Source organism: Panthera uncia, chromosome A2, assembly GCF_023721935.1.
Source record: "Panthera uncia isolate 11264 chromosome A2, Puncia_PCG_1.0, whole genome shotgun sequence".
Lineage (NCBI taxonomy): Eukaryota > Metazoa > Chordata > Mammalia > Carnivora > Felidae > Panthera > Panthera uncia.
In genome coordinates, this window is record NC_064816.1 from 161165644 (window position 1) to 161192229 (window position 26586).

General features: G+C 40.4%; 1 protein-coding gene across 7 annotated transcripts in view; it reads right to left on the minus strand.

Moving 5' to 3' along the window:
* LMBR1 (limb development membrane protein 1) overlaps positions 1 to 26586 on the minus strand; it is a 154197-nt gene that overhangs the window by 16958 nt on the left and 110653 nt on the right. For 5 of the 7 annotated variants that reach the window (XR_007460158.1, XM_049642172.1, XM_049642175.1 and 2 more), the window contains 6 exons: positions 22158 to 22238; positions 17003 to 17079; positions 16281 to 16358; positions 13531 to 13604; positions 13212 to 13302; positions 11892 to 11958 (listed from right to left, as the gene is read on the minus strand). Coding sequence is in view for 6 of the 7 variants with exons in the window: in XM_049642172.1 (XP_049498129.1) it covers positions 11892 to 11958; positions 13212 to 13302; positions 13531 to 13604; positions 16281 to 16358; positions 17003 to 17079; positions 22158 to 22238 (468 nt within the window). In the remaining variant the exon portion in view is untranslated. Of the gene's footprint in view, positions 1 to 5813; positions 6863 to 11891; positions 11959 to 13211; positions 13303 to 13530; positions 13605 to 16280; positions 16359 to 17002; positions 17080 to 22157; positions 22239 to 26586 lie in introns of those variants that run through there. The other 2 variants (XM_049642174.1, XM_049642173.1) reach the window with 2 other exon arrangements.

Below are 26586 nucleotides of genomic sequence, written 5' to 3' on the forward strand. Positions count from 1 at the left end.
TGTTAAAACCTCTCCACAAAGTAAATTCCAGGCCCAGATGGCTCCACTGATTAACTATTTCAAACGCTGAAGGAAAAAACCCAATTCTATAAAAACTCATTGTCTCTGTCCATTACAGCCACTCTAACAGAATAGCACACACCGGGCGGCTTATAAACAACAGACATCTATTTCTCACAGTCTGTGGCTAGAAGTCCAAGATGTCCGGTGAGGGTCCACTTCCTGTTTTACAGACAGCTATCTTTCATTATAACCTCCCATGACGGGAAGGGCAAGGGAGCTCTCGGGGCCCCTTTCATAAGGGCCCTAATCCCACTCATGGGGGCAGAGCTTCACGACCTATCACCTCCCACAGGCCCCTTCCTCCTAATACGATCACACTGGGGATTAAGCTTCAACGTATGAATTTTCAGGGAGACACAAACATTTAGTGTATAGCATTCATCCAGCAATTTGAAGAGGAGGAAATACCTGTGGATAGTTTCAGTGAAGATAGCATTACCCACATAAGCAAAACCTGAGAAAAAAGATATTAACAACAACAACGAAAAGAGAACTATACATCTATGCACTCGTACAGATGCAAAAACCCTAAGCAAAATTTTATCAAATTGAACCCAACAGTAAAAAAAAAAAAAAATTAAAAAAAAAAAAGGATAATACGTCATGACCAAGTGAGGCTTATCCCAGGAATGCAAGATTGGTTTAACACTCAAGACTCACCCAGAGTGATTTAGCACACTAACCAGAGTCTAAAAGAGAAAGCCACAGGATTACGTCAGTAGATGCAGAAAAAGCATTTAACAAAACCCAGTAAACATTCCCGATAAAACTCCAGCAAAGTAGAAAAGAAGGGAACCTCCTCAACCTGGTGAAAGGCATCCACCAAAATAAACAAGCTAAAAAACACTACAGTTCTTATCAGTTAACAGTAAAGGACAGAATGCTTTCCTCCTATGGTGGAAACAAGCCAAGAATGTCTGCTCTCACTACTTCTATTCAACATTGTACTGGAAGCTCCAGATAATGCAACAGATGAGAAAAATAAATTAAAGCACCCATGCTGGAAAGGAAGAAGTAACACTATCTTTATTCACAAATCATTAATCATAATTATGATTAATCATCAACGAAAACCAACAAAATCTACAAACCAGATACTATTACTAATAAGTGAGTTTAGCAAGGTTGCAGAATAAAAGACCAATATACACAAATACACCAGCAATGAACTGTTAGAAATTAAGTTTTTAAAGTAATACCATTACAATAGCATCAAATGTCCTAGACCTAAACAAAAATGCAAACACGGCCGAGACAAATTAAAGAACTAAGTAAGTATACAGTGTTCAGGGACTGAAAGATTCAGTGTTGTAAAGATGTTAATCCTCTCCAGTTTGTTCTACAGACTCAACACAATCCAAAATCCTCGCAGACATTTGTGTGGAAAATGACAAGCTAGTTTAAAAAGTCACAGGGGAATGCAAAGGACTTAGAATAACTAAAACCACTCTCAAAAAGAACAGACTTGGGCTTGGGGATGGGGGTGTGGGGGGAGAACAGACTTCACTGCCTGATCTTAAGTCTTACAATCAATCCACAGCAATCCAGACAGTGCAGTATTGAACTAGAGACAAATAGAGACATCAATGGAACAAAATAGAGTCCAGAAATAAACCCACACCCACACATACATAGACAATGGATTTTCCATAAAGTTTCCCAGGCCATTCAGAGGAAAAATGAATAGACTTTTCAAGCAGTGGTGCTAGAATAATTGGCTACCCATATGCAAAAAAAAAATAAATTTCAATTCATCCCTCATCCAATACACAGAAATTAACTCAAAATGAGTCATGGATCTAAGTACAAAACCTAAAGATATAAAACATCTAGAAGAAAACATAGGAGATAATAATCTCTGTGATTTGGGGTTAGAGAAAGATTCAGTAGATATAACACCAAAAGTACAGTCCGAAAAGAAAAACTGGTACATTTGACTTCATCAAAATTAAGGATATTGTCCTTTGAAAGATATTGTTAAAACAATACAAAATAAGCCAGCAATTGGGAAAAATATTTGCAAATCACCTATCTCGATAAGGAACTTTTATCCAGAAGAGGTAAACAGCATCCAACACTCAAGAATGAGGAAACAACCCCCATTTTTTTAAATGAGCCAAAGATCCGAAGAGATACTTCACCAAAGGAAATACACAGAGGGCAAATGAGCACTTTGGTCATCTGGGAAATGCAAGCTAAATCCATAAAGACATATCACCACACACCTATTAGAATGCCAAACATTAGTTCATGGACTATACCAGGGCAGGCTCCCCACACGCTCGTGCTGAGAACGCAAAATGGGTAAGGACTCTGGAACAGTTTGGCAGTTTCTTAAAAAGTGAAGCGTACACGAGGCATTCCCTTTCCAGTTATTACTCAAGAGACAGGACAGCGTGTGCCCACACAGAGACTTGCACGTGAAAGCTCAGAGCGACTTGACTTATAACAGCCGAAAGCTGTAAACAACTCTAACGTCCTCTGGTGGGTGACAGGATAAACAAATCGTGGTCTACACGTAAAATGAAACACTACTCAACAATAAAAAATGAACTGCTGGGGTGCCTGGGTGGCTCAGTCGGTTGAACGGCCCACTTCGGCTCAGCTCATGATCTAGTGGTTCAAGCCCTGCATCTGGCTCTGTGCTGACAGCTCAGAACCTGGAACCTGCTTCGGGTTCTGTGTCTCCCTCTCTCTCTGCCCCTCCTCTGCTCATGCTCGCTCTCTCTCTCTCTCTCTTTCAAAAATAAAAAATTAAACAATTAAACAAAAATGAACTGTGACACACGCAACAACCTGGGTAAATCTTAAAATAAATACGCTGAGTGAAAAAAGCCAGACAAAAAACCAGTACGCATTGTATGATTTCATTTACATACACTTCCAGGAGACATGAACTAATTTATAGTTACAACAAGCAGGTCAGTGGTTGCCTGGGGATACGGTGGGGGGGGGGGGAGGGGGGGGTTGGTACAGCGGGACAGGTGTGTGGCAGGGACCATGTAGGGCCAAAAGGAAACATTCTGGGGTGACAGATATGTTCACTATTTTGATTGTGGTGATGGTTTCACACATGTACAAGTAAGTCAAAACTTGTGGGGAAGAAAAAAACCCTTGTCAGTTCTACGCTTTACATATGTACAGTTTATTGTATGTCAATTATACTCAGTAAAGCTGTTAAAATACATCGATCAGGCTGCAGAATATAAACCCCATATCGTACATGCATCTCTCAGTTTATGGCTCTGGCAACGAGATTTAATTAGAAATTCTGTACTTCTAAGTGTTTGCTGTTGTGTTCCAAGTTAAATGTTTATAGTATTTTCCAGTCACTCTCATATTCTTGCGCTGTACGGGTGTGTAGGCGTTACAATGTAAGAATGTAAGATATTTATTCCCTTTATGGAATTGACAGCCTTCCTAAGAAGTGCAGACTTTCACAACATACTTCATGTTCTCCTACCTCTTTCCAGCACAACTAAATGTCTTTGTACAGAGTAAAATGGGAAGCAAAAAGCATGGGTTCCCGCACATGCACTAAAAGCTGTGTGCAGACAGATCATCCCTTTCTTCAAGGAGCTCACAGCTTTATGGAGGGAAGAGAAAAGTGAGCACTTAGATCACAGTGTGCTCGGTGATGGGGCAGACACGTGCAGAAGGAAGAAGGGGTGACGGGAGAGCACATAGGCTCAGGGAAGACTTTCTCTCCGGAGGTGCTGGCTAAGCCGAGTCTCGAAGGACGGGTTAGGTGAGCCACGGAATGGGCGGTGCACACAATCGCTCGTGGCAGATGAAGTCACACGGCTCAAAGGCACGGAAAGTAGAGCAGAGTCCTCTGTGCTCAGCCAGGACACCCGGAGAACACCCCGATCACTAAAGGTGGTTCCGACGGGCGGGGCTCGGAGGGGCAGGAATCGACACTGGACACACGGGCAGGGGCTAGGTTGCAGGGACCTCCGGTGCCACCATAAGGAACCAGAACCTTACTCTAATGGCCAAAGTCTTCGAAGCACAAAGAGTAGGGGAGTGACAGGATCACAGTGACATTGGAAGAGAAGGGGAGGAGTGCTAAACTGGCCACTGAAGCTGGAGTGGGCTGTGCCTGGAGAGGAGGGAGCAGGGAGGGTGTTCCCGGTCCGGTTCTGCCCATCCTACAGAGACCTCGGCTGCGACACTAGGGTAACACACCGAGAACACTCAAAAGTTGACTCGCAATCATTAAAAATAAGTAGACCTCAAGTTCAATTAGATTTTACCACATCAGGGACACAGACGAGACAGCATGTATTTACTGTCCACTGTTCTACTGTGGGAGGGTGTTCAGTAAAATAATAGTCTACTGAGATGAAATTCATGTATCATAAAATTAATGACTTCAAAGTAAACAGTGCACTGAGTACATCCACCATGTCGTGTATATCTATCTAGTTCCAAAACACTCTAGTTCCGACACTCCACAGCAAACCCCAGACCCATCAGGCGGTTTCTCCCGATCAGCCCTCCCCCAAATCCCTAGCAACCGCTAATTCACTTTCTCTCTCTGCGGTGGAGTTTCCTACTCAGGACAATTCATGTAAACAGAATATTACAATACGTAGCCTTTTGTGCCTGGATTATTTCACTCAGCACAATGTTTTCAAGGTTCATCCATATGGTATCACTGTACCACTCCTTTTTCCTTTTTTTTGTTAAATTGTGGTAAAACACGCACAACACAGAATGTGCCATCTTAACCATTTTCAAGTGCACAGCTCAGCAGCGTCGAGTGCATTCATGCTGTTGCACAATGAACCTCCAGAACTTTCATCCGGCAAAACTGAAGCTGGACGCAGTAAAGAACAACTCTTCACCTCCCTCTCCCCGCCAACCTGGCCCTGGCACCACCCCCGCTCCCGACTCTGTGATCGAGAGACTCTGTGATCCTGACTCTCGGATCGAGATCTGAGATCGCAAGAGTGATCACACAGTACTGGTTTTGGTTTCGTGACTGGCTTATCTCACGTGGACACCCCTCCTTCTTATGGCTGAACGGCATCCACCGTATGACGAACCACGATGTGTTTATGCACTGAACTGTCAATGAACTCTTGGGGTGCTTCTACCTTTTGGCTGGTTATTATTATAAGGGTCTTTTAAAATAATAAAACTAAGACACTTGGTCAAACAAGCTTGGAACATGGAAATAAAGACAACCAGGATGGAAGGAGGACACCTGAAATTTCTTCACCGATTCCGAGGCCACAATCCACACTCAACATGGGGCACCCAGTGACACCACAAATATTTATTAACTAGATGCTGGAAGGGATAAAAAGATGCACGAAATATGGTTTGGTCCTTTAAGGGATGTGAAGTCTCTCGGGAAAGCCATACACACACCTAAGTATAACACAAGGCTAAAAGCGTCCCCAGCTTCATGTGTGACCAGCGTGTGACTCGGCCTTAGAGGACGGGGAAGAACCCGAAGACAGAGAGACTGAGGAGAGAGGGCTGGGGGAGCAATGCGAACCCAAGCTCAGAGAGGGAGAAATGGAGTTGTAAATATCACGCCAACTTTAGTCAGACTATTTATACGCTACAAATTCATTTGGTCCTGATATGAAGGCAACTTAATTTAGCAGTCCAGATGAAGTGGAGTATGTGAATTTTAATAAAGTGAAACCCAGTGAATGAGAATGATAATCACTGTCCAAGAAGCACCTAAGTGCTGGTTTTTCACACAGGTGAAGGGTTAAGCCCCCCCCAAAGCGGACAAGACGGTCTACTCTCTTCCTGAAGGAAACATCCAGAGACGGGGCCTCCGCAGCGTCTCCCAGTAACACTTCCTGGCTCGGAAAAGTAAACACTTCCGTTCTTCAGCTTTGCTTTCACTCGCTACTCTATTCTCCTCAAAGAATGAACACCCGTCTAGAGTCCACCTCATGAACATTCCCTAACAATAAAATATTGTTTTAAAATCACACACTCAGCTCTCTCTGCTTGGCTGTTTACACAAGTCTGATTCTTTTCACTTTTTTTGTAAGGGAAACGGGAAGGAAGAAGCAAACGTGTGAAATTGTTAGCAAGATGAAACTGAGTGTCGCCACTGGGTGTCGGCATGAGGAGGGAGAGGCATCTAACATAACTCCCAGGTTTCTGCTTTGGCCCTTCAGATAGAAAGTGGCCAAGGACTGAAGGGAAGTACGGGGGAGGGAGGGAGGGACTGACGGACGGACGGACGGAGATACGCACACACACAAGTATAGATCCTACAGTAGGGACGGAATACACAGTTGGGATAACCTGCTCTTAGCCCAGGGGTAGGTGCTGGGTTGGAGGTTTGGGTTTGGGGACAAGTGTATGCGTGTAGTCGAGGAGCAGTAAAAGAGATAGACAGCTAAAGAACGGCCAAAGGAGGAAGAAAACAACAGGGGAATGGGGACCAGAAAAAAAGAAGAGAGGCGGGAAGTGGGATTACAAACAGCAAATGCCACGGAGCAATTAAGGTGAAAACAGAACCCACAAGACGGCACAATTAAGAGGTCACTGGTGACCTGAACAGAAAGAGATAATTAAGCGTTCTTGAGTTTGAAATTCACTTACAGATGACTGAGTTCCAGTACAGGAAATGATCTCGAAACCTTTTCCTCTTTTAATTCCCACTGGACAGCACACAGAAGTCAGGAGTCAACAGAAGAAACAAGAACGCTGACCCAAGAGTTAGGATCCAGGTAACCCCAGGTGAGGACTTCACAACTCCCGCGGAGGCACCAGCTATGTCCACATACGCACGCAAGATCTGAAGACCTCTGAACAGGGGCTTAGGATTAAAACAGGCGGTCACAATGAATTTTAGCTTGATCCCTAATTTGAATATTCTTTATAATGAGAATCTGTTCACGTCTATACTTGTATAATTAAAATTAATTTTAAAATAAAACTTCCTACAAATAAGGAGATAATATGCTCACTGGTCTCAGAACTGACTATGTACAGGTGTACTATTAAGTATTCTCAGCCAGGTTAGAGGTCTTTATTCTTAGTACAAAGACCCTTACTGTAGTTTACTGCCTAGTTTTAATTGTAACATTTTAATTACTAACATTTTAAAAAATGACATCTTAAGCCTCCTTCTAGCTAAATTATCCTAACTAGAATTATTTTCATATAAAACATATTTTACGACTATCTGAATGATGTCAACAGATGGCTAAGTTATTTAGTTAATGCGTGGCCAACGTGACATTTTCTCAGACAGACTATATGTCCTGAAACATGAGCAGGCATCAGAAGAACCTAACAAGTAGATCCTGAGAATATAAGCATTTAGGGATTGAGCATCAGTTAGTCTCCTAACTCTTTTAGACATGTGACACAGAATACTTTCTCTTTATTGTTAAAAATCATTACTAGATATACAAATGTATTATTCAGTTATGAGAACAATAGTAATCAACCAAAAGGCAATTAGTACCACACTCTCTGCAATGTAACAATATCAGTAAGTCATCTACAAATTTTTTGCTGAGAAATTTTCAGTAGGGAGTTTAAAATTATCTTTACATCAAAGTCATAGTTAGGAATACTTCTTATGATTTATACTTCTATTTTGCACTTGTCATTTCTTTTTTTTAATATTTAGTTATTTTTGAGAGAGAGAGAGAGAGAGTGAGTAGGGGAGGAGCAGAGAGAGAGGGAGACACAGGATTCGAAGGGGGCTGTGCATGCACAACATAGAGCCTGATGCGGAGCTCGAGCTCACAAACCGTCAGATGCTTAACCAACCGAGCCACCCAGGCGCCCCTTTACTTGTCAATTCTAAGCATCGTTTGCTTTTGTTTTACACTAAGAATTGGAGAGAGCTGGTCCAGGGTAAAGATTAATAGTATATTCACGAAACCCCAAATAAAGAACTCTCCAAACTGCCCTGGTTTTTAAACAGGTTCCCTTGCTCAAGGAACAAAAGAGTAATCCACTTTATCTCCTGCAAGATGAGGGCCTAGGTGGGACCCATCGATGAGAAACACATGGAAATAGTAAAAAATTCAAGGTGATTCAAAGGGATAAATGTTTTTGTTTCTGTTTTAATATCATAAGTACATTTTCTTTTAAAACTCTGCAGTTGGGCCTTACATAATTACAAGTTATAGAAAGCTTCAGGATAATAAAATAACTATAAAAATAATCTTAAAATAGAAATTAGTAACAGTCCTGCAAGGTCTGCTGGTTGCATTTGAGAAAAAATTCTCCTGTTAAAGGAGCCTGCAAATAACAAGGCAAAAAGAGGTCAATCAGTAGTTTCTTGATTAAGCAAAATAAAAAGCGTGTCAGCAATCGTACACAGTCTGTTCTTACAGAATTCACTCCTGCCTCTGGAGTATTTGGTTGCAAAGAGTTTGGGCATCCACAGAGTCCATTCAGCCTGGGCCTGCCCTACACTCACCTGGCTCACCGGCCACCTTTATGTCTGTGAAACCAGACAGTAAACTGTTTACACACTTGGACATCAAGTCCCCCAAAATGTTGGATTCTTCTAAACTGACATCTAAAGAGGCAGCAAAACAATGTTTTGGAAATCATGTGCACTGCCGTGGCATTACTCTTAAAGAGCTTTAAAGAGTTCGAGTAAGAAATGCGAGACTCAGAATCTTTGTGTTTCCTACAGACAACTACCATTTATATGAATTATACCCGACTAAAAATACATGGTCAAAGTCTTTCTCCCAACCTAATTCTCGCTGCCCAAGTAATATGCTTATAAAATCTACTCTTGTCGTAATTTTTTCAGATCAGTACAAAATTTTCCATACTCAAATATAAGATGCTGATCAAAGGAAGTCTTTAATAAATTTGTCCTATCACCCGGGCACTGGAGTCTGAAGCTACAGTTTAATGATGCCTACGGTGCACCAACAGTGCCAGTCAGCCCTGAAAACACAAAAAAACTCAGAGAACATTTTTGAAACGAAAATACCAACACATCAATCCTTTCATGCAGGATTCAAGGTTATTTTCAATGTACAATTAAAATGAAAACCATCACCAACAAATGGCTGAAATAAGAGGAAAGCTGCTCGCATGCAGGTAACGCGGGGTTTTCCTCACTCTTTCACTTCTCATTTCACTGCAAGTGACGAGGTGCTGCTGGTGGAATTCACAGGAGCAAACGAGAGCATTTAGGGTCAGGGTTTCCTTGTGAGAGGCAGTGAGAAAGAGTGACAAATTTCACAGCTTGGAATCTGGTTGTTAAATACATCCTCTATTCTGGGCTTCTGGGCTTTTCAGCTAGGAAATCAAAACCCTGTTCTACACTAGGATAATATTCATGACAATTCTCCACATCTCATCTTCTTAAAATCAAAGACTCCGTTCCAAAGGGTTAATAGAGGAATTACAAAGTAACTCTCTAGTTTGCATTTCCCATAATACTAAAATAAAGCTTCTTCTTTTAGTCTAGAAATTTGCTTTTTTAATACTGTGAAAAGCCTCCATGAATCTGTTTAACGTATTTACTTCTTTTCATCTATTCAGTGCCACCGGGCATAACACGTAATGCAGTGCGTGTTGATATTTTGCAAAGCACCACATGACTCACTGTACCCTAATGCACTCCATTAATCCTGTTTGGACAGCTGGGCCCAGGCATTTGTTAGCTGCATTTTAATTGTCCCATCTTTCTTTTTCTTCTTGTTATTTATCTCTATGGCAAACCACTCAGGAATTTAATTTGTTGATCTTCAAAAAGCAAATTTTGCCATTAATTTGTTTTCTTTGTATTAAAAGTACACTCAGCATGTAATGCGCTTCCATAAAATCGGTATATATCACTAGTAACCATCTTAAATAACAGATCACGCTAAGTGAGTTTCGTAACTAAATGGTAGGGTGGCTATAACATCACAGAAATTACTTGTTGGACCGTCACAACACAAATGATACCACTCAGTTACAAATGAAGTTACTAACATGCATACTTTCGGCATCTTCAAGATTAACACACCATAAGCAGATGTCAAAACAATAACTAGTCCTATAAAGCAAACACAAAAGAGGTAAGACCACTGAGTAAATAAGCTTTGTATTCGTCTCTGCAACAGTGGTCCCTTTACGTTGATACTTAGATTTCACTTCTTACTAAAACACGAAATTCTCTGTAGCACATAACTATACAGTCTCTATTTTCTTCACACAGCCCACTTCCCTGATTGGCAGCGAGTCTTGAATAAATAACAGAGGCGATATGAGAGGTAAACAAAAGCAACTCAAAGCTACTAGCAATTTTTGTTAGGAGTGAGTTGCTGAGGTTGAACGATGGGATCCTTCTAATCATTTGTGAACACTCTGAAGTTGAAACCTGAGTCCAGAAGGCCAAACAGAACTGCTTGGCGGAAATTTTTGTCTGAAATAATATTTCACCAAGAAGGGAGATCACAGCCTGCAACAGTGCTTTATAAAAGATAAGAATAGGCCAAATGAAGGTCTGTTCAACTGTCTCGATGACTAAGTAGAAATATATTACTGTTCAAAGATGATCAAAATTCCCATAAGTTGAAAACTTAAGAAAACTGTATAAATGACAGGCAAGTAAGAAACTAAAAAACTAATGGATCTCCTTGAAATCTGCATGTGCTCTCAAAAACCTCAGTTTTCAAGTCTATCGCACGAACACAAAGCAGCTTAAAATAAATCTTCACACAGTTTCAATTTTTTAAACCACATACTAAATTGTAAGTTTAAAAAAAAACATCTCATATAATAAAAACTAGTTTAATATTTCTAGACATTCAACATCTTTTTTTGAATATCACAGTTTCCTCACTGATGAGGGACCATAAGGCAAGCTGAGGGCAAAGTACATATCCCCACCCTCCCCACCCTCCCCACCCCTGGTGGGACATGTGTGATATTCCTCAGACCCTCTTGGCTGCCTAAGGACAAAGGAAAGGAAAGGAAAGGAAAAACTGGCTAACTGATAGAGATCACAGTCCTACAGGACGTGAATCTCCATTAGTTTACAAATGTCTTAGTAAATTACAAGAAAAAGCCAATCTTATCAATAGCCTAATCTCCAGAAACCTGTAGACTCAGTTTCCTGGAGCCCCAACATCACCATCCCCTCCACAGTGATGTGGGAAACAAAGGCAAGAAGGAGATGACAGGTAACATTAAATTTCTTTATAACCTGCAGCCCATTCACAAATACTTGAGGCAAATACAAAGTATAACGTTTCTCCAGGAACCCCCTGTGATCACGATGTTAATACCTCACTAGAGGGAAAACAACCTTAGCGTGACCATAGCCAGGCCTGCAGGATCCTGTGAGTCCTCAGTAGCATATGTAAATCTCCTTGGAAACTTCCCCTGAACTTTATTTACCTCCTCAACTCCATAGTAAATAACCAGTCACTCTTCACAACCCCAGGGCAGCATTTTCTGCCCACGGGTCCTGTCCCTGTGCTTTAATGATCAACTTTTTGCACCAAAGACATCTTCAAGAATTCTTTCTTGGCCACTAGCTCCGAACCCCACCGTCACCCTAATACCTCATCACTCACGAGAGAACTCAAAAGCTTAACTAGTCAGTGGGAAAAACTGTCCGTTGTTTGGAGAAGGAATATTTTTTTAAAGTATTCCAAAAAAATGGTCTTTATTTGAAAAAAGTAAAGTACTGTTTTGGTATAGCTCTCTATACAAACTACAGGAGTTCTAAAATAGTCTGGAAGGACATATTATATTCCAAAGGATGATTTTTTGGAAAACGTTCAGAAACTAAAAGTCAAGGCAGAAGTTTAGAAAAGATACAGTTAAAAGGTATGGACCTTAGATGGACATTTCTCACATAAACTTACCCAGTGTTCTTGACATCACAGGCAGGGCAGAGCTCAAGACCAAGATGGACACACAATTCCCAATGATCTGTGCGGGGGTCAGAAGCAATAGTGGGCAGTTAGACTGCAGGACGATAAATACAATCAATCCATTCATATTCTGGGAACTTACCGCGCACTCTCCTCACCCTGTACTATTGTACTGGCTTTGGTTAATTTCTCAATGATATTAGTCAATATGGAATTCAAGGAGAATAAGAGATGTTTTCTACAAACACTCAGAGTCATATGTCAGTTCTACCAGATATTTACAGCATCTGGCACAAGCAGGAAGTTATAGAACACTTAAATTACTTTCTGTATACCTCAGACAATGCATTTTACATTACTGACAGAGGTTGCCAATTTTGAAAAGGTTTGCCCGTCAACTAAAAAAGAATGAACACGTTTAATACTTCTCACTATATTTTTAAAGCCAGACTACTGCTCAGGAGATATCATTTGTTCAACTATTCTAAGATTTAATATCAAAAAGCTAGAAATCTAAAACCCCTAAATTCTGGTGATTCATTTCCAATGTGCCCTATGCTTACTCTTTCATATTAAATAAAAGGAGCTGAAAATACTGATTAATACTGACGATCACTTAAACTAGATGCTAAGCATCTCAAGAAGTCCCAGCATTCTATAGATAGGTAAATCAAGCGCACGAAGTTCTCTTTTGAGATAGGCTGGAAAACATGTGATATGTAATAAAAACAGAAGCAACCAGCAGCTCTTACTAGTCATTTTCCAGTGACAGCCTGTGGGAATATCTTAAAAAGATGCGGTCACTATATACGGTAACAGTCTTTGTTATTCGAAAACCAATGACACATCCTAGGAAGTCAAATTAGCCTCAGACTACAAAACGTTTCTGAATAGAACTCTTCCGTCTTGCTTTAATTATTCAAATTTGAAATACTTGGTCTCTACTACTTGTAGCAACTAAGTTCTTCAGGTTTCAAACAAGCTCCCTGAAGTACAGTTTGCACAATCAAAGTTACTCATTAGCAATACGTTTTCTTCAGAGGAGAAAGAGTCCTTTCAGGAGCCTTCCGCAGCCAGTTAGCAAGCGCCGCGGGTCTGCGCATTTACAAGTGAATGGAAGCCGTCCAAATTAAACAGAGCAGCACAACCTTTTCCCACTCATTCAGCACTCTGAAAATCTTCCAGTTTGCGTTTATGCGATTTACAAACAAATACCTATCACCGCAAATGAACCATTCAGGGTGATTAGGACATAAAACACCTCCTTTGCCTTGGAAGGCAAAAGGGAGGCACAGCCACCTAAGACTTTACCTTTGTCATAGTTGTGTCATCCTTCTTGGGAATAAAGTTTCCGAAAAACCGGAGGCTATAGAAACCGACGACAGAGGACACCATAAGATAGCTGTGAGAATCAAGGAAAAAACTCCCCAAAGAATGCAAGTTTCCTTAAGTTCTCAGCAGTCTTCAAAAAGTCTTAAGGCTCAAAGGGAAAACAACAAAAAGCCACTTGGCATGCTTGAGGAAGACTGACTTGTTTTTCCTTCTAGGCGAGTGTCTTAGTAAATTACCACTGTCCCAGAAAACTGGACAGAAAACTTGTTGACAGAATGCTGAGTTAAAGAAAGGATACAAAATCAAAATGATCTCAAGTGCAGCTCCCACAAAACCGAAAGCAGACAGAGAAGCATTTCCTATCCCAGGGCCCTGTGGGGGAGAAAAAACGCTTTCAGAATGACACTATATATTTGGATTCCCTAAGACTATTAAATAAATATCGGAATTAAGAATGTTTCATACTCTGGAGTAACATCTACATTTTTAAAGGACAATAAAATATGACATGAGACTGAGTTCATCAACTAATTGAAGCACATGTTAACAACTTTAGCAAACTCCAAACATCTCCGAATTATCTCAAATGTAATTTACTTATCAAAATGATATTATGCTTATTGTTAAGTCCTGAATATTACTGGAAGCAATTTTTATTCGTAGGAATAAATATATAATTATTTAAATGAACCCTAAGACAACATATAAAAATTATACAATTAAAACATGTCAAAGTAAGCTAAGCATACAGAGAAAGTGAATGTGCATATCCTATTTCCACACTTGAAGGTTTTCTCTCCCCAAATCTTCCTTAGGAATTCAGACGTTTTTTAAAAATATAACTTAACTTAACACAGACTTTTTTTAATGTCATGCTATGCATTTTTTCCTAAACATTATACCTATTCTCAAAATCTATCTTTACCTAGAAGTTAAAAAACAAACAAAACCTAATATTTATTAATGAGACCAGACAGGCAAAAAAAATAATAATTTCTTACTAAAGTAGAAGCAATATTTTCAAAGTTTGCCAATTAAAGGAACTATTCAAATATGAACTACTGTCAGCTTTAACAGAAGTACCCGGAAAATTAAGAAGGTATTGTCAAGCTAATAAAAAATAAACCAATAAAGTGGTGCCTGGGTGACTCAGTTGGTTAAGGATCTGACTTCAGCTCAGGTCATGATCTCACGGTTCATGAGTTCAAGCCCCACGTCAGGCTCTGTGCTGACAGCTCGGCCTGGAGCCTGCTTCGGATTCTGTGTCCCTCTCTCGCTCTGCCCCTCTTCCGCTCATGCTCCGTCTCTTTCTCTCTCTCTCTCTCAAGAATAAATAAGCACTAAAAATTTTTAAAAATAAATAAAGCAATAAATAATATCATACGTATCATATATACGTTCTAATTTTGGCATAAAGAAGTAAGAAGAGGGGCACGTGGGTGGCTAAGTCAGTTAAGCATCTGACATCAGCTCAGATCATGATCTCACTGTTCATGGGTTCAAGCACTGCATCGGGGTCTGTGCTGACAGCTCAGAGCCTGGAGCCTGTTTTGGATTCTGAGTCTCCTTCTCTACTGCCCCTTCCCTGCTCACACTCTGTCTCTCTCTCCTTCAAAAATAAATATTAAAAAAAAAAAAAAAAAAAAAGAAGTAAGAATACCCATGGTAATTTCATATACATAAATAAGGCAAAGAACTTATCAACTTTTTCTCAATCTTTTGAGAAAGAAATGAATAATGCTAATAATAGAAAGCTTATTGCCTGGGCTGAAAAGCATTTTGGAAATATTCCATCTCGAGAGAAGACCTACGGGCAGGATTAAGATGATGTGATGTATTGATACGATCACACATGGACTCTACCAGGCGTGAGTCCCCCTCTATGATACGCTAACGGATGGCACAAAAGTGTAGCATGGGTGCTTGGGACTTACACAGTGTGCAATATCTAAAGGAGGGTCACAAAGTGAATAGGGTCACCAAGTCACGGTAGGTGACTTCCTGCTCTATCAACGGATTTGGGTCTAATCAAAAGCTAAAGACCAGGCTGTAGATGAAGGAGGACTGTCTAGTGTTGTTGTCTGCTTGTGGAATGAGGTACCCAGAGCATTTGGCAGACTAGACACCAGGCAGTGACAGAGGGCACAAGGTCCAGCAGAAGTTAGAGGAGGGCAGGATCTAAATGGAGAATACGGCTGCAAACATTAGCTCTGAAAAGAGCAGGGTGTCTCCGTCTTAGACCCAGGGAAGAAATTTAGGTTGATATTGGCTTTTTTCTATGAAAAGACAGGTGTATCACCTGTTTAGAGGGAGAAGTGGCACCAAAGCCTGAAAGAATTTGGAAGCCCTTTCTATGGGGTATGGGGAGGCTGCTGACTTGGAGAAATATTAGAAAATGTTACAACGTAAATACTATTTTAAGGAATCAAAAGCGTACAGAGACACCTAGAAGTACGCCAGATATGAATCTGTAGTGATAACTACCTTCTATACAGAGAATATATCCAAAAAGGCTGACAGAATTTAAAAGAATCATCAACTTTTAAACAAGCGAGAAAACACAATTAATTCATGAAAAGATGTACATCTGACTCTTCTCCAGTAACTAAACTAAATGATTTAGTAAACTGAATCACAAAATGTGTCATTCTTTTGAAGCATAAATCCCTACAAGCCATATATTTGGATCTTTGGCAAAGACAATGAATCAATCTAAAAAACTCCTCCGATACCACTATTTCACAGAGTACACATTTTCTTAAAGAATCACAAATATGAACTTCTGTTAAAAAACAAACAAACTGTGATACAAAAGTCTACAAGGAAACTCTGGTATTTGGTAAAAGGGCTGGCCAACCCAAAGTAGGAAATTAGAAACAAAAGACACAGTTTACAAACACTGTTTATGAAGGCTGTTTACATAAAGAACTTCATACAATCTGATACATACTTGCAGAAAGGTGAATGTTGTAAATTACTTATTTTAAAACACTCAGGGTATATAGGAAGAGCACTTGTGCAAAAGAAAAGACTTTGAAAGCACTTTACCCTTGTTCCCTTGGGCATGGCTGTTTCATCAACCAACAGGCAAAGAATATTACAGGCCACCAGGAGGACCGAGATGAACTGCAACACAGACAGTGAGCGTCAGTTCTCAGTGAGCGTCGATACACATGGATGAGAATCTCAGTTGCTGACCAAATACATGCTTCAGTTAGTGGAAAAGCAGGCAAGACCAAAATTCTATGTAGAAACAAACTGTAAGGACTCAAACTAACTGCAAAAACTCCAGAATAAACTCTAACAAAAGCCTCTGCAAATTACTACAATTTCAAAGCCTGTGACCAAAGCTAGTACTAGAAACCCAGTTACTACCTGACTTCGCCAATTGGAAACCCACAACTCCACAGATTTAAAATATCATGACAACGTTATCAGAACTAGTTCAATGATGGAATTTTCATATCCTAGCATAGAACGTGAAGCAGGGGGCATCTGCAACACCTCATCTCTTGATTCTACAGGACACAAAAGAATGAATTTCCTGCTTTCATGAGGAAACAGTTAATCTTGAGGACTTTTTAAAAACTGCCATTAATTTCCATCTTTACTCTATTGACTTTTTCCAAATAAAGGTACAGATGGATTCTAATCCCGTTGATGGAAAACCAGTTTACTAGAAACCATTTAGCCGAGGGAGTTGCCATACTCAAATACCAAAGTAAATAACAAATAATTTGCTTTATTTAACTAGGCAAATAAATTCTTACTGTTTCAATAAGAAGGAGAACCATAACAGCGGGATACACCAAATTTCTTTCCCATGCTGAAGCTTTTTTTCGCCTCTCTATTAGAAAAAAACAACAACAAAACACAACAAAAGATTTCCAAAGGTTCTCTCATTCCCAAAAACTCACAGTTTCATTCCTTATTGTTATAACCAGTATGTATTATTTTTATATAATTTTTTTTGCAAAACCCATAAATTTTTAATTTTCCTCTACAAACTATAAAAATCAAAGTTTTAAAATCACTTTGCTAACATTAAATAGCTCAATCCTATGATGCTTACATTTTATCTCTGCAAAGACATTTCAGTTGCTAATGAAACATACTGTTAATACACAGGTTACTATGAAAATTTGGAAATATCTGTATTTGATACAGATTTACATAATGATACAGATTTGAGTGAATAAAGTAACGTGATTAAAAATCCCCTCTAATCCAAAGATAAACTCCTCTAGTTTTCTAGAGGCTAGAAGCAAATTTCTGGCTACAACAATCTACCTTCTATCACACCAGTCCTCATGCCATGAACGACTGGTAAAATCAAATCAAACTTAACTAAGAACAAAAATGTGCATGAAGGAATCAGAGCTACCAGGACAAACTTGTGAGGTCAATATTCTGTGAAATGAGTCGGCGTGAGCCCTCACGTCTGCACTGCCTTTCCCTGCAGACTTCTCCACTTTCCGTGCAGACTTTTCCAACATATAACTGGCACGGCCCTGCGAGGCTGAGACGTCAAGCAAACATCAGTAGGTAAAATTAAATGATGCTAAAGCAATGCTTTCAGCAAACTCAACAGGGTCAGGAAAACAAAACTCGTGTGGAGTTTGGGGCTCCCAAGGCAGCCGGAATTTGAGAGGCCATGACCAGAGAAAAGGAAAGAAGAAAGAAGAGAGCCTAACATTCAGCTTCTTGTCCTTCCAGGCACCAATGGCTGAGAGAGCAATAGGAAGAAGCTGAGTGACAGGAAGAGGCTGAGAGAAGAGACTGAGAGGGCGACAGGAAGGTACAGCAAAGAGGAGGGGCAAAGCTTCTGTCAGGCTCATGTTTCTTGAGGCGAAAACCAAAGTTCGGAGTTCATTAAGAAGATGGGATCAGAGCCAACAACGAAACACCCAGGCTTTCACTTCAGAAGCTAAAAACTAAGAGCAAGACCAAAGTGCAAAGAGACCGGCCCTCGTGAAGGGCACGACCCAGTGTGGGATGATCACCAGCCCAGACAGAGGAAGGAGTCATCCCTACTCCAACCGCCCCCCAGAAGAAAAAGCGAATCCTCTCTAGGAAGAAAACATTATCCAGAGTTTCTACAGTTTGGTGTAAGAAATGTCTGACAATCAAATGTTACCTGGAGATAGGACAGAGAAAGAAAGAGAATAAAAACAGACTTTCAGTTTATCCAGATATTGAACTTATCAGAAAGAGGCCTTAAAATAACTGATTAATAGGTTCAACAAGATAAGCAACAAGATGGCAACTGCCGCAATTTGAATCCAGAAAATAACCGAATGGAAATTCTAGAACTGAAAAATACGGGAACTAAAATTAAGAGTTCAAGAGGAAGTTTAGCAACAGGACACAGCTGGAAAGACAATGAAACGGAAGACACATCGACGGAAAATAGCACAGATCAGAGAATGTAAAAAAGGAGGAGAAATTCAGAAAAAAAAAAAAAAAAATGTAGGAGTGAAAAGGTCCAGCACATGTGCAACCGGAGGCTAAGGACATAAGAGAATGAACAGAAGGGGTATCTGACGAGGTAAGGGCCCAACCATTTCCAAAGCCGGTAAAACACGCTAAGCCATATGCTGAAGAAAGGCGGCAGATCTCAAGAAGAATTAACATGAGGAAAACCAAACCTGAGCACGTCAGGGTGAAAGTGCTAATCAAGGACAAAAAGGAAACCTTACAAGCTTTCAAAAGGGCAACAAGACAACTTTCAACTGGAAACCAGAAGACGCTAGAAAGACATCTTTTCAATGTGAACTACCAAATAAGAACTCTAAATTCTGTGAAAATACCCTACCAATGAGAAGGAAAGGAAAAATGTTTTCAGATAAACAAAAACCGACAGAATTCATTGCCAACAGACCAGCACTAAACGAAATGCTAACAGATATTTTTCAAGCAGAAGCTAAATGAACACTGGAAACACAAATCAGGGGCACGCGAATTTAAACACCAGTGAAAACCACTTCACGTCCACTAAATTGGGAAAAACGTAGAGCCCCACGTTGTCACTTGCTGACAGTAAAGTGGAGCAACAGGAAGTCTTACCCATGCCTGGAAGAAATGCAAAATAGCACAACTACTGGGAAAATAATTCAGCATTATTTTAAAAAGCTGTATACCCACATACTCAATGACCCTATAATTCCACTTCCAGCTATGTACCCTGAAAAAACAGAGAAGTACCAAGAGATATACAGGAGAACGTTTATACCAATATTACTCATAATAGCAAAAGATAAGAAACACATCAAATATCCATCAACAGCAGAATGAATGAACAGACGACACGAAGTTGTTTACAAAGATGAAAACGACAGCAACCTATTGAATGGGAGAAGATATTTGCAAATTATATATCCACTAAAGGGTTAATATCCAAACTCTACAAAGAACTTGGACAACCCAACACCAAATTTAAAAATGAACAGAGGATTTAAATAGACATTCTTCCAGAAAGACACACAGATGGGCAAAAGACACATGAAAAGGTGCTAAACATCACTCATCGTCAGGGAAAGACAAATCAAAACCACAATAAGATATCACCACACACCTGCCACAATAACTAAAATCAAAAACACAAGTAATAACAAGTGTAGGCAAAGGTATAAAGAAAAGGGGACCCTTGTGCACTGTTGGTGGGAATGCAAACTAGTGCAGCCACCATGGAAAACAGTATGGAGGTTCCTCAAAAAATTAAAAATAGAATTACCAAATGATCCAGTAATTCCAATACTGGGTATTTACCCAAAGAAAACAAAAACACTAAGTCAAAAAGATATATGCACCCCAATGTTTATTGCAGCATTGTTTACAATACCCAAGACATAGAAACAACTCAAGTGTGCATCCAAAGACAAATGGATAAAGATGTCATATATACATATTTACACACACACACACACACACACACACACACACACACACACACAGGAATACCACTCAGCCATGGAAAAGAATGAAATCTTGCCATCTGCAACAACATGGATGGATCCAGGTGGTATGGTGCTAAGTGAAACAAGACAGTCAAAGACAAACACCTGTGGAATTTAAGAAACAAAACAAAGTAAAAAAAGACAAAAAACCAGCTCTTACTTACAGAGAACAAACTGGTGACTGGCAGAGGGGAGGTGGGTAGGGAGACGGGTGAAACGGGTGAAGGGGATTCAGAGTACACGTATCACAACGTGCACCGGGCCAGCTACAGAATTGTTGAATCACTGTATCACACCCCTAAAACTGATGTAACACTGTCTGGTGATTATACTTCAATAAAAAAAGAGAAATAAAAACGAGCAAATTTTCAACAACACTGGACTTCCATTTCAGGGGCCAATTTACCACCCAGGCTGAAACAGTTAAGAAACCAAAAAACACATGCGTATGAAACAGTTTCGAGACACTGGACGTGTGAGCACAGAGAGACGGTGATCTCTGAGAGATGCCCTGTGTTCGCCCCCGCTCAGTGTCATGAGATGGTGTGCTAGCCACGGCACAGGGCGTGGGAACCCAAGCAGGGCCCAGCTCATTCCTGGAGCGGAGGACGCAAAATGGGAGTGGGGACAGACCAAGTTGGCTGGACTGTGCAGAGCAAAGTACGACAGGAAAACTCCTCAGGGGAAGAACTCCAAGGATCCCGAAAGGGTCATCCTTAGTCTTCAGCGGGCTAAAGATCAGCTCCGGTCCACGAGCAAACAGCCCACAGCTGAGGAAAGAGCCAGTCAAAAACGCCAGATGGAGCAGCATCCAACCATCACCGAGGGCCAGGAGCGGGGCCTGTTCCCGCGACACAGTAACAAGGCCTCAGAAATCAGCAGCATTATTGCCTTGATGTGAGAACAATCGGCCCTACGGGAGATGCCGCTCTGGCCCCGCCTGGCAGGCCTTCAGAGCGAAGGATACAAAAATACAGCGCCCAGCAGTAACATTCACAGTGTCCGCTACCCAGTCAAAATTTGCCAGGCAAGCGTAAAAGCAGAAAAGTACAACCAGTGATAAGGAGCAAAGTCAATCCGTTGAAATTTATCAAGAACTCACACAGAAGTGAGAATTAGCAGATAAAAACACTGAAAGGGTTATCACAACTGTATTCTGTATGATCCGAAGAGTAGAGGGCACAGACTAAACACGTTGGAGTCCTAGAAGGGATAAAACAAGTCTAAACAGGACTTCCAAATATAAAACCTGCAGGGTCTGAGAAAAATGCGATAGATGGGATTAAACGCAGTTTTCACACTCGAAAGAAAAGATTAGTGAACATGAAGATACAGTAATAGAAACTATCCAAAACGAAACACACAGAGAAAAAACCTGACAAATAAAGGAAAATCCTTGAGTTTGGGGCAACTTCCAGGGCACCCGTGTACATATAATCAGAGTCCCTGAAAGGCGGGCGCAGAAAGGAAAAGAAAAAAACATCTGGAGGAATAATGGCCAAAAATGTCTCAAACCAGATGTAAACCATAAATTCCCGGATCCAAGAGACTCCATTAACCCAAAGAATAAGAAGCATAAAGAACACTACTCTAAACTACATCTTAATCAAACTATTCAAAGTCAATGATAAAGAGGACATCCCAAAAGCAGAGAGAGAAAAAAGACAGTTTAAAAGATGATGACACAAGATTACTTGTCAAAAATAATGCAAGCAAGGAGACAGTGGAGTGACATCGCTGAACATCAGCTTCTAAAAAGTCATTTTACAAAACAACAAAAAAGGTGAATAGACAAATGTTTATCCTCTCCCCAAACTAAAAGACAGTCTTTATCAATAGCTTCGGACAGACTGGAAGCCTATAACCCTCACGAAACATTTCATAATTTTTGGACTCTTTCAGATTACGGTCGAGTTTCTGGAAAGACAGCAAGACCAATACACGAGTGACAAACAAAAATGTACAGTACCTAATTTTGTCTTAAGGGTCTTCACATTTTCAAGTTCTTGTTCCAACTCCATTATATTGCATTCCACTGATGAAGACAGTCCTAGCAAAAGCAAAAATATTTTAGGAGTATAACAACAGAACCCAACAGTATAGAATGGGTAGCCCTCACATTTAATTAAAATACAAGACAACACATTACAAATCCTGATCATGGAGAATAAAAACAAATGCTGATTTGCGATTCACAGAAAAGTATACCCATTTCTTTACCACTCAAAACATCCAAGTTCTTGCTGATTAAACACTACACGTTTCCTAAAGAATACCTTACTTTGATAAAATGTTTACTTGATCTGTGAATTTTTTTATTTAATGACAGAAATACCGTATGCTTATTATAGAAAGTGAAAGAAATTCAAGATCTAATTCTCTATCCCACCTCCCTAAAGTGACACTCAGGAACAGCTTGGTTGATGCTTCCACACCTTTCCTCATACTCATGTATATATTCACATGTACATGTATACCACACACATGGTCTCTATTGTGTATTGTACAAGAATGGGTTAAATTGGACACGTTATTTAACCGCTTGCTTTCCTAGTCAATGATACATCCATGTTTACAGATAGAGCCAACTCTGTTAACAACTGAATAATATTCCACAGTATGGATGCACTTCAGTTTTATTCAGAATTATTCCACTTATGACTAGTCCTAGGTTTTCCGCTATTTTCTGCGACTACAACGTTGCAACAAAAATTTTTGTATGCATAGCCAGTACATTCTAATTCTATTATTTTTGCAGGACAGATGCCCAAAATTCTGAGTCACAGGGTATAAGCATTTACAGTTAAGAGATATTTAGAGGTTATTCCCTTCCAAATATTGCAATTTATTGTAAGAATTTAAATTATTGTAATATTTCCATTTCCATTTATAGCTTTTGAAAGTATCTATCGTCTAATACCTTCCCTCACACTAGATGCTGTAGTTCTTGAATTTTGGCCAATATGATGGATAAAAAACGTTGGGTTTTTTTTTTTTATGTTTATTTTTGAGAAAGAAAAAAAGAGAGAGAGACAGAGCGGGAGCAGGGGAGGGGCCGAGGGAGAGGGAGACACAGAACCTGAAGCAGGCTCCCTCCAGGCTTTGAGCTGTCAGTACAGAGCCCGACGCGCGGCTCGAACCCACAAACCATGAGATCATGACCTGAGCTGAAGTCCAGTGCTTAACTGACTGAGCCACCCAGGTGCCCCAAAAGTATTTTCTTATTGTTACTTTAACATATATCTCCCTAAATGTGGTTAAGCATCTTCCATATGTTTATTTACCACGTGGATTTTCCCTGTTCATATTTTCTACTTATTTCTATAACGACTTGCATATCTCCATATTCTGTTTTATCTGTTCAATTCTGAAATGGATAAATTAAAATCCCCCACTACAAATTTACTTTCGTTGATTAGGTTTTCTCAGTTTTTAAGCGTTTTCTCAATATATATTTGCATTTATTTGCTACGTTTTTTGGGTTCCTAGAAGACTGTAACACCCTCCTTAAGAATCACATCTTTTACCATTAATGACCCACTTTGTTTTTAATGTTTTTCAACTTAAATTCTATTTGGTGGACCTTAAGTTCTACTTTCTTTTTGTTTTTATCTGTATTTGTTTTATTTGTTTTACTTATTTACTGATTTACTACTGATTTACATACGAGAGACCAAAAAAGATTAAAATTAAAGGTAGATAGGTCTGTGTGTCTATCAGCTGAATCTTATTCGAGGTTCAACCTTATCAGTTAGATTTTGTTGGTTACAAGCAACTGAAATGGATGGACTGGGTACAACAGAAAAGGAATTCATGAGAGAGAGAGAGAGAGAGAGAGAGAGAGAGAGAGAGAACGAACCAGCAGGAAAACTTCCAGTTTTCCTGGGAAGGAGGGGAACCAGGCAGCTGGGGGCACTCTGGGTGGCAGGAAAAGATGGACTGTCTCCTCTTAGTATTACAGCTGGGATCGATCGGTTCCAACGATTTTCAGTCTTTACGTTGCTCGGATCAAGAATAAACGTCCAGTGTCCTGAGGGCCTAGCTCAAGAGTCACAAGCCAATTCCTTTGGTAGGGGAGGCAGAGAATTCTGACAAGCAGTTCCACAGAGGTGATCAAATGTGAGAAAGAAGAAAGCCAAATCAGATGCTTTACTACAACAGATCTGATAGGCTCTGTTCTTTAACAGTGGAATTCAGCCCATTTACATTTAGTAAAATATAGTATTTGCATTCAGTAGAATTTTGTATAAGAGCTGATAAACTTCATTTTATACCTTCCATATTGCTTGTCTTAATTTTTAAGTGTTTTTTGATTTATTATTTTTTTAATGTTTATTTTGAGAGAGAGAGAGAGGGAGGCAGAGAGAGAGGGAGAGAGAATCCCAAGCAGGCTCCACACTCAGTGCGGAACCCAACTTGGGGCTCAATCTCACAACCGGAAGATCGTGACGTGAGCCAAAATCAAGAGTCAGACGCTTAACAAACCAACGGAGCCACCGAGGTGCCCCTTAAGTGTTTTTGTTTCTTTTACTTTTATCTTTACTAAAATGAAATGTGCACGTAGTTCTGACTGCCAAATACATTCGCAAGGTACATACTTACACGCTGACCTGCCTCCCCGAAGACCACCACCTCAAATTGTTTAGCTGATTCTTTCAGCATTTGTCTCCCTATCACTAAATAAACAGCTTCCCTCGCTAGGTCCTGATTTTCCAGCTCTAAGTATTAACTAGGGCCTTCCTACCAAGGAAGATGAGGATTTAAGTCTCTATAAGCCACACACCTTATCATTCCTCCGTCTCCCAATGTGGATTATTGGAAACTGTGGTTACATCAATATTCAATGTCTGCATGATCGCAACAGAAATGCCATCTGCAGCTTACCCACGTAACAAACTATGGTTAGCTTTCTTTTCTTCCATAATATTATTCTTCCAACCCCTAGAATTAGTCATTTTTTTCACTTGCTTAGTCTTCTTATGTACTTATCACTATCTCAATGCCAAAGTTTCCTCCCAAATGTCTTTTTCTCTTGGTGTTTAAATTCCTGTTATACCACTCATTTCATTACCGGGAAGAAATTTCTCCTGGAGTCTTTAGACCTGCCCTGGTCTGGACTGCTGCTCTCTAGCCCTGCTGCACACTGGCACCCTGGCCCCTCCTCTCTTCTCTCCCGCAGTACGTCTCTTATTTCCTACACAGCCCTTCTCATTTGCTCCACTCCCTTACGTAGGGGGTGCACAGCCTCCGGCAGCTTGTGAAGAAAAGGTTAACGGGAAGTAATATTTTTGAGACTCCACAAGTCTGGATATTTTACCTTTGCTCTCGCAGTTTGGGAAGATATGGAAATCTAGGTCAAAACTAATAATCCTTCAGAATTGTAAGTCACTGCTCCATTGTCTTCCAGCTCTGGCCCTGCGTCCGAGAAGTCCGAAGTTCTCCTTCCCGTCCCCTTGAGTGTGAACTGCTTTCCAGTCTGTGAAACGTGTGGAATCTTTGTTCCCAGTGTTCTGGTGGCGAGTCCATTTCCATGTACCACGCAGGGCACTAGGTGAGCCCTTTCAATCTCCAAATTCACATTCTTTGGATCTGAGAAATTTTCTTGATTCTGTCATTTCCCTCTTTCCTCTCCTCTCCCCATGTGGAATTCCTAATAGTTGCCTGTTATTCACCCTAAACTGGTTCTCTAAGATTCTTAAATCTTTTCTCCTATTTTTGTCATTTGACCCGTCTTCTAAAAAAGTTCTTTACCTTCCAGTCTTTTGGATAGGCCATTATTTCTAAATATCAGAAGTCCCTTTCTGTTCGCTAGATACTCATTTTTATAGAATCCTGGCCTTCCTCATGACTGCAATCTTGGTTTCTTTCTCTCAGGATGTTAACAACAGATTTATTTTCAGATATGCTTCTCTAGCGTATATTCTGTCTGTCCCAGTGTTCTGTATTGTTTGGCCTCTCCTTTCAAGTAGCTCAGAAGTCTGGTGAGCCTTAGTTGTCTGCTCATATTTAAGAGTGAAGCACGAGGGGCGCCTGGGTGGCTCAGTGGGTTCAGCATTTAACTCTTGATCTCAGCTCAGGTCTCGATCTCAGGGTCATGAGTTCAAGCCCTGCATTGAACTGAGCAATGGCTCCACCCTGAGCGTGGAGCCCGCTTTTAAAAAAAGGGTTTTTAATTTTTTTTATACCGTTTATTCATTTTTGAGAGACAGAGCGCAAGCAGGGGAGAGGCAGAGGCAGAGGGAGACGCAGAATCAGAAGCAGGCTCCAGGCTCCGAGCTGTCAGCACAGAGCCCAACGCGGGGCTCGAACTCAAAAACCGTGAGATCGTGACCTGAGCCGAAGTCAGACGCTTCACCGACTGAGCCACCCAGGCGCCCCAAATATTTTTAATAAAAAAA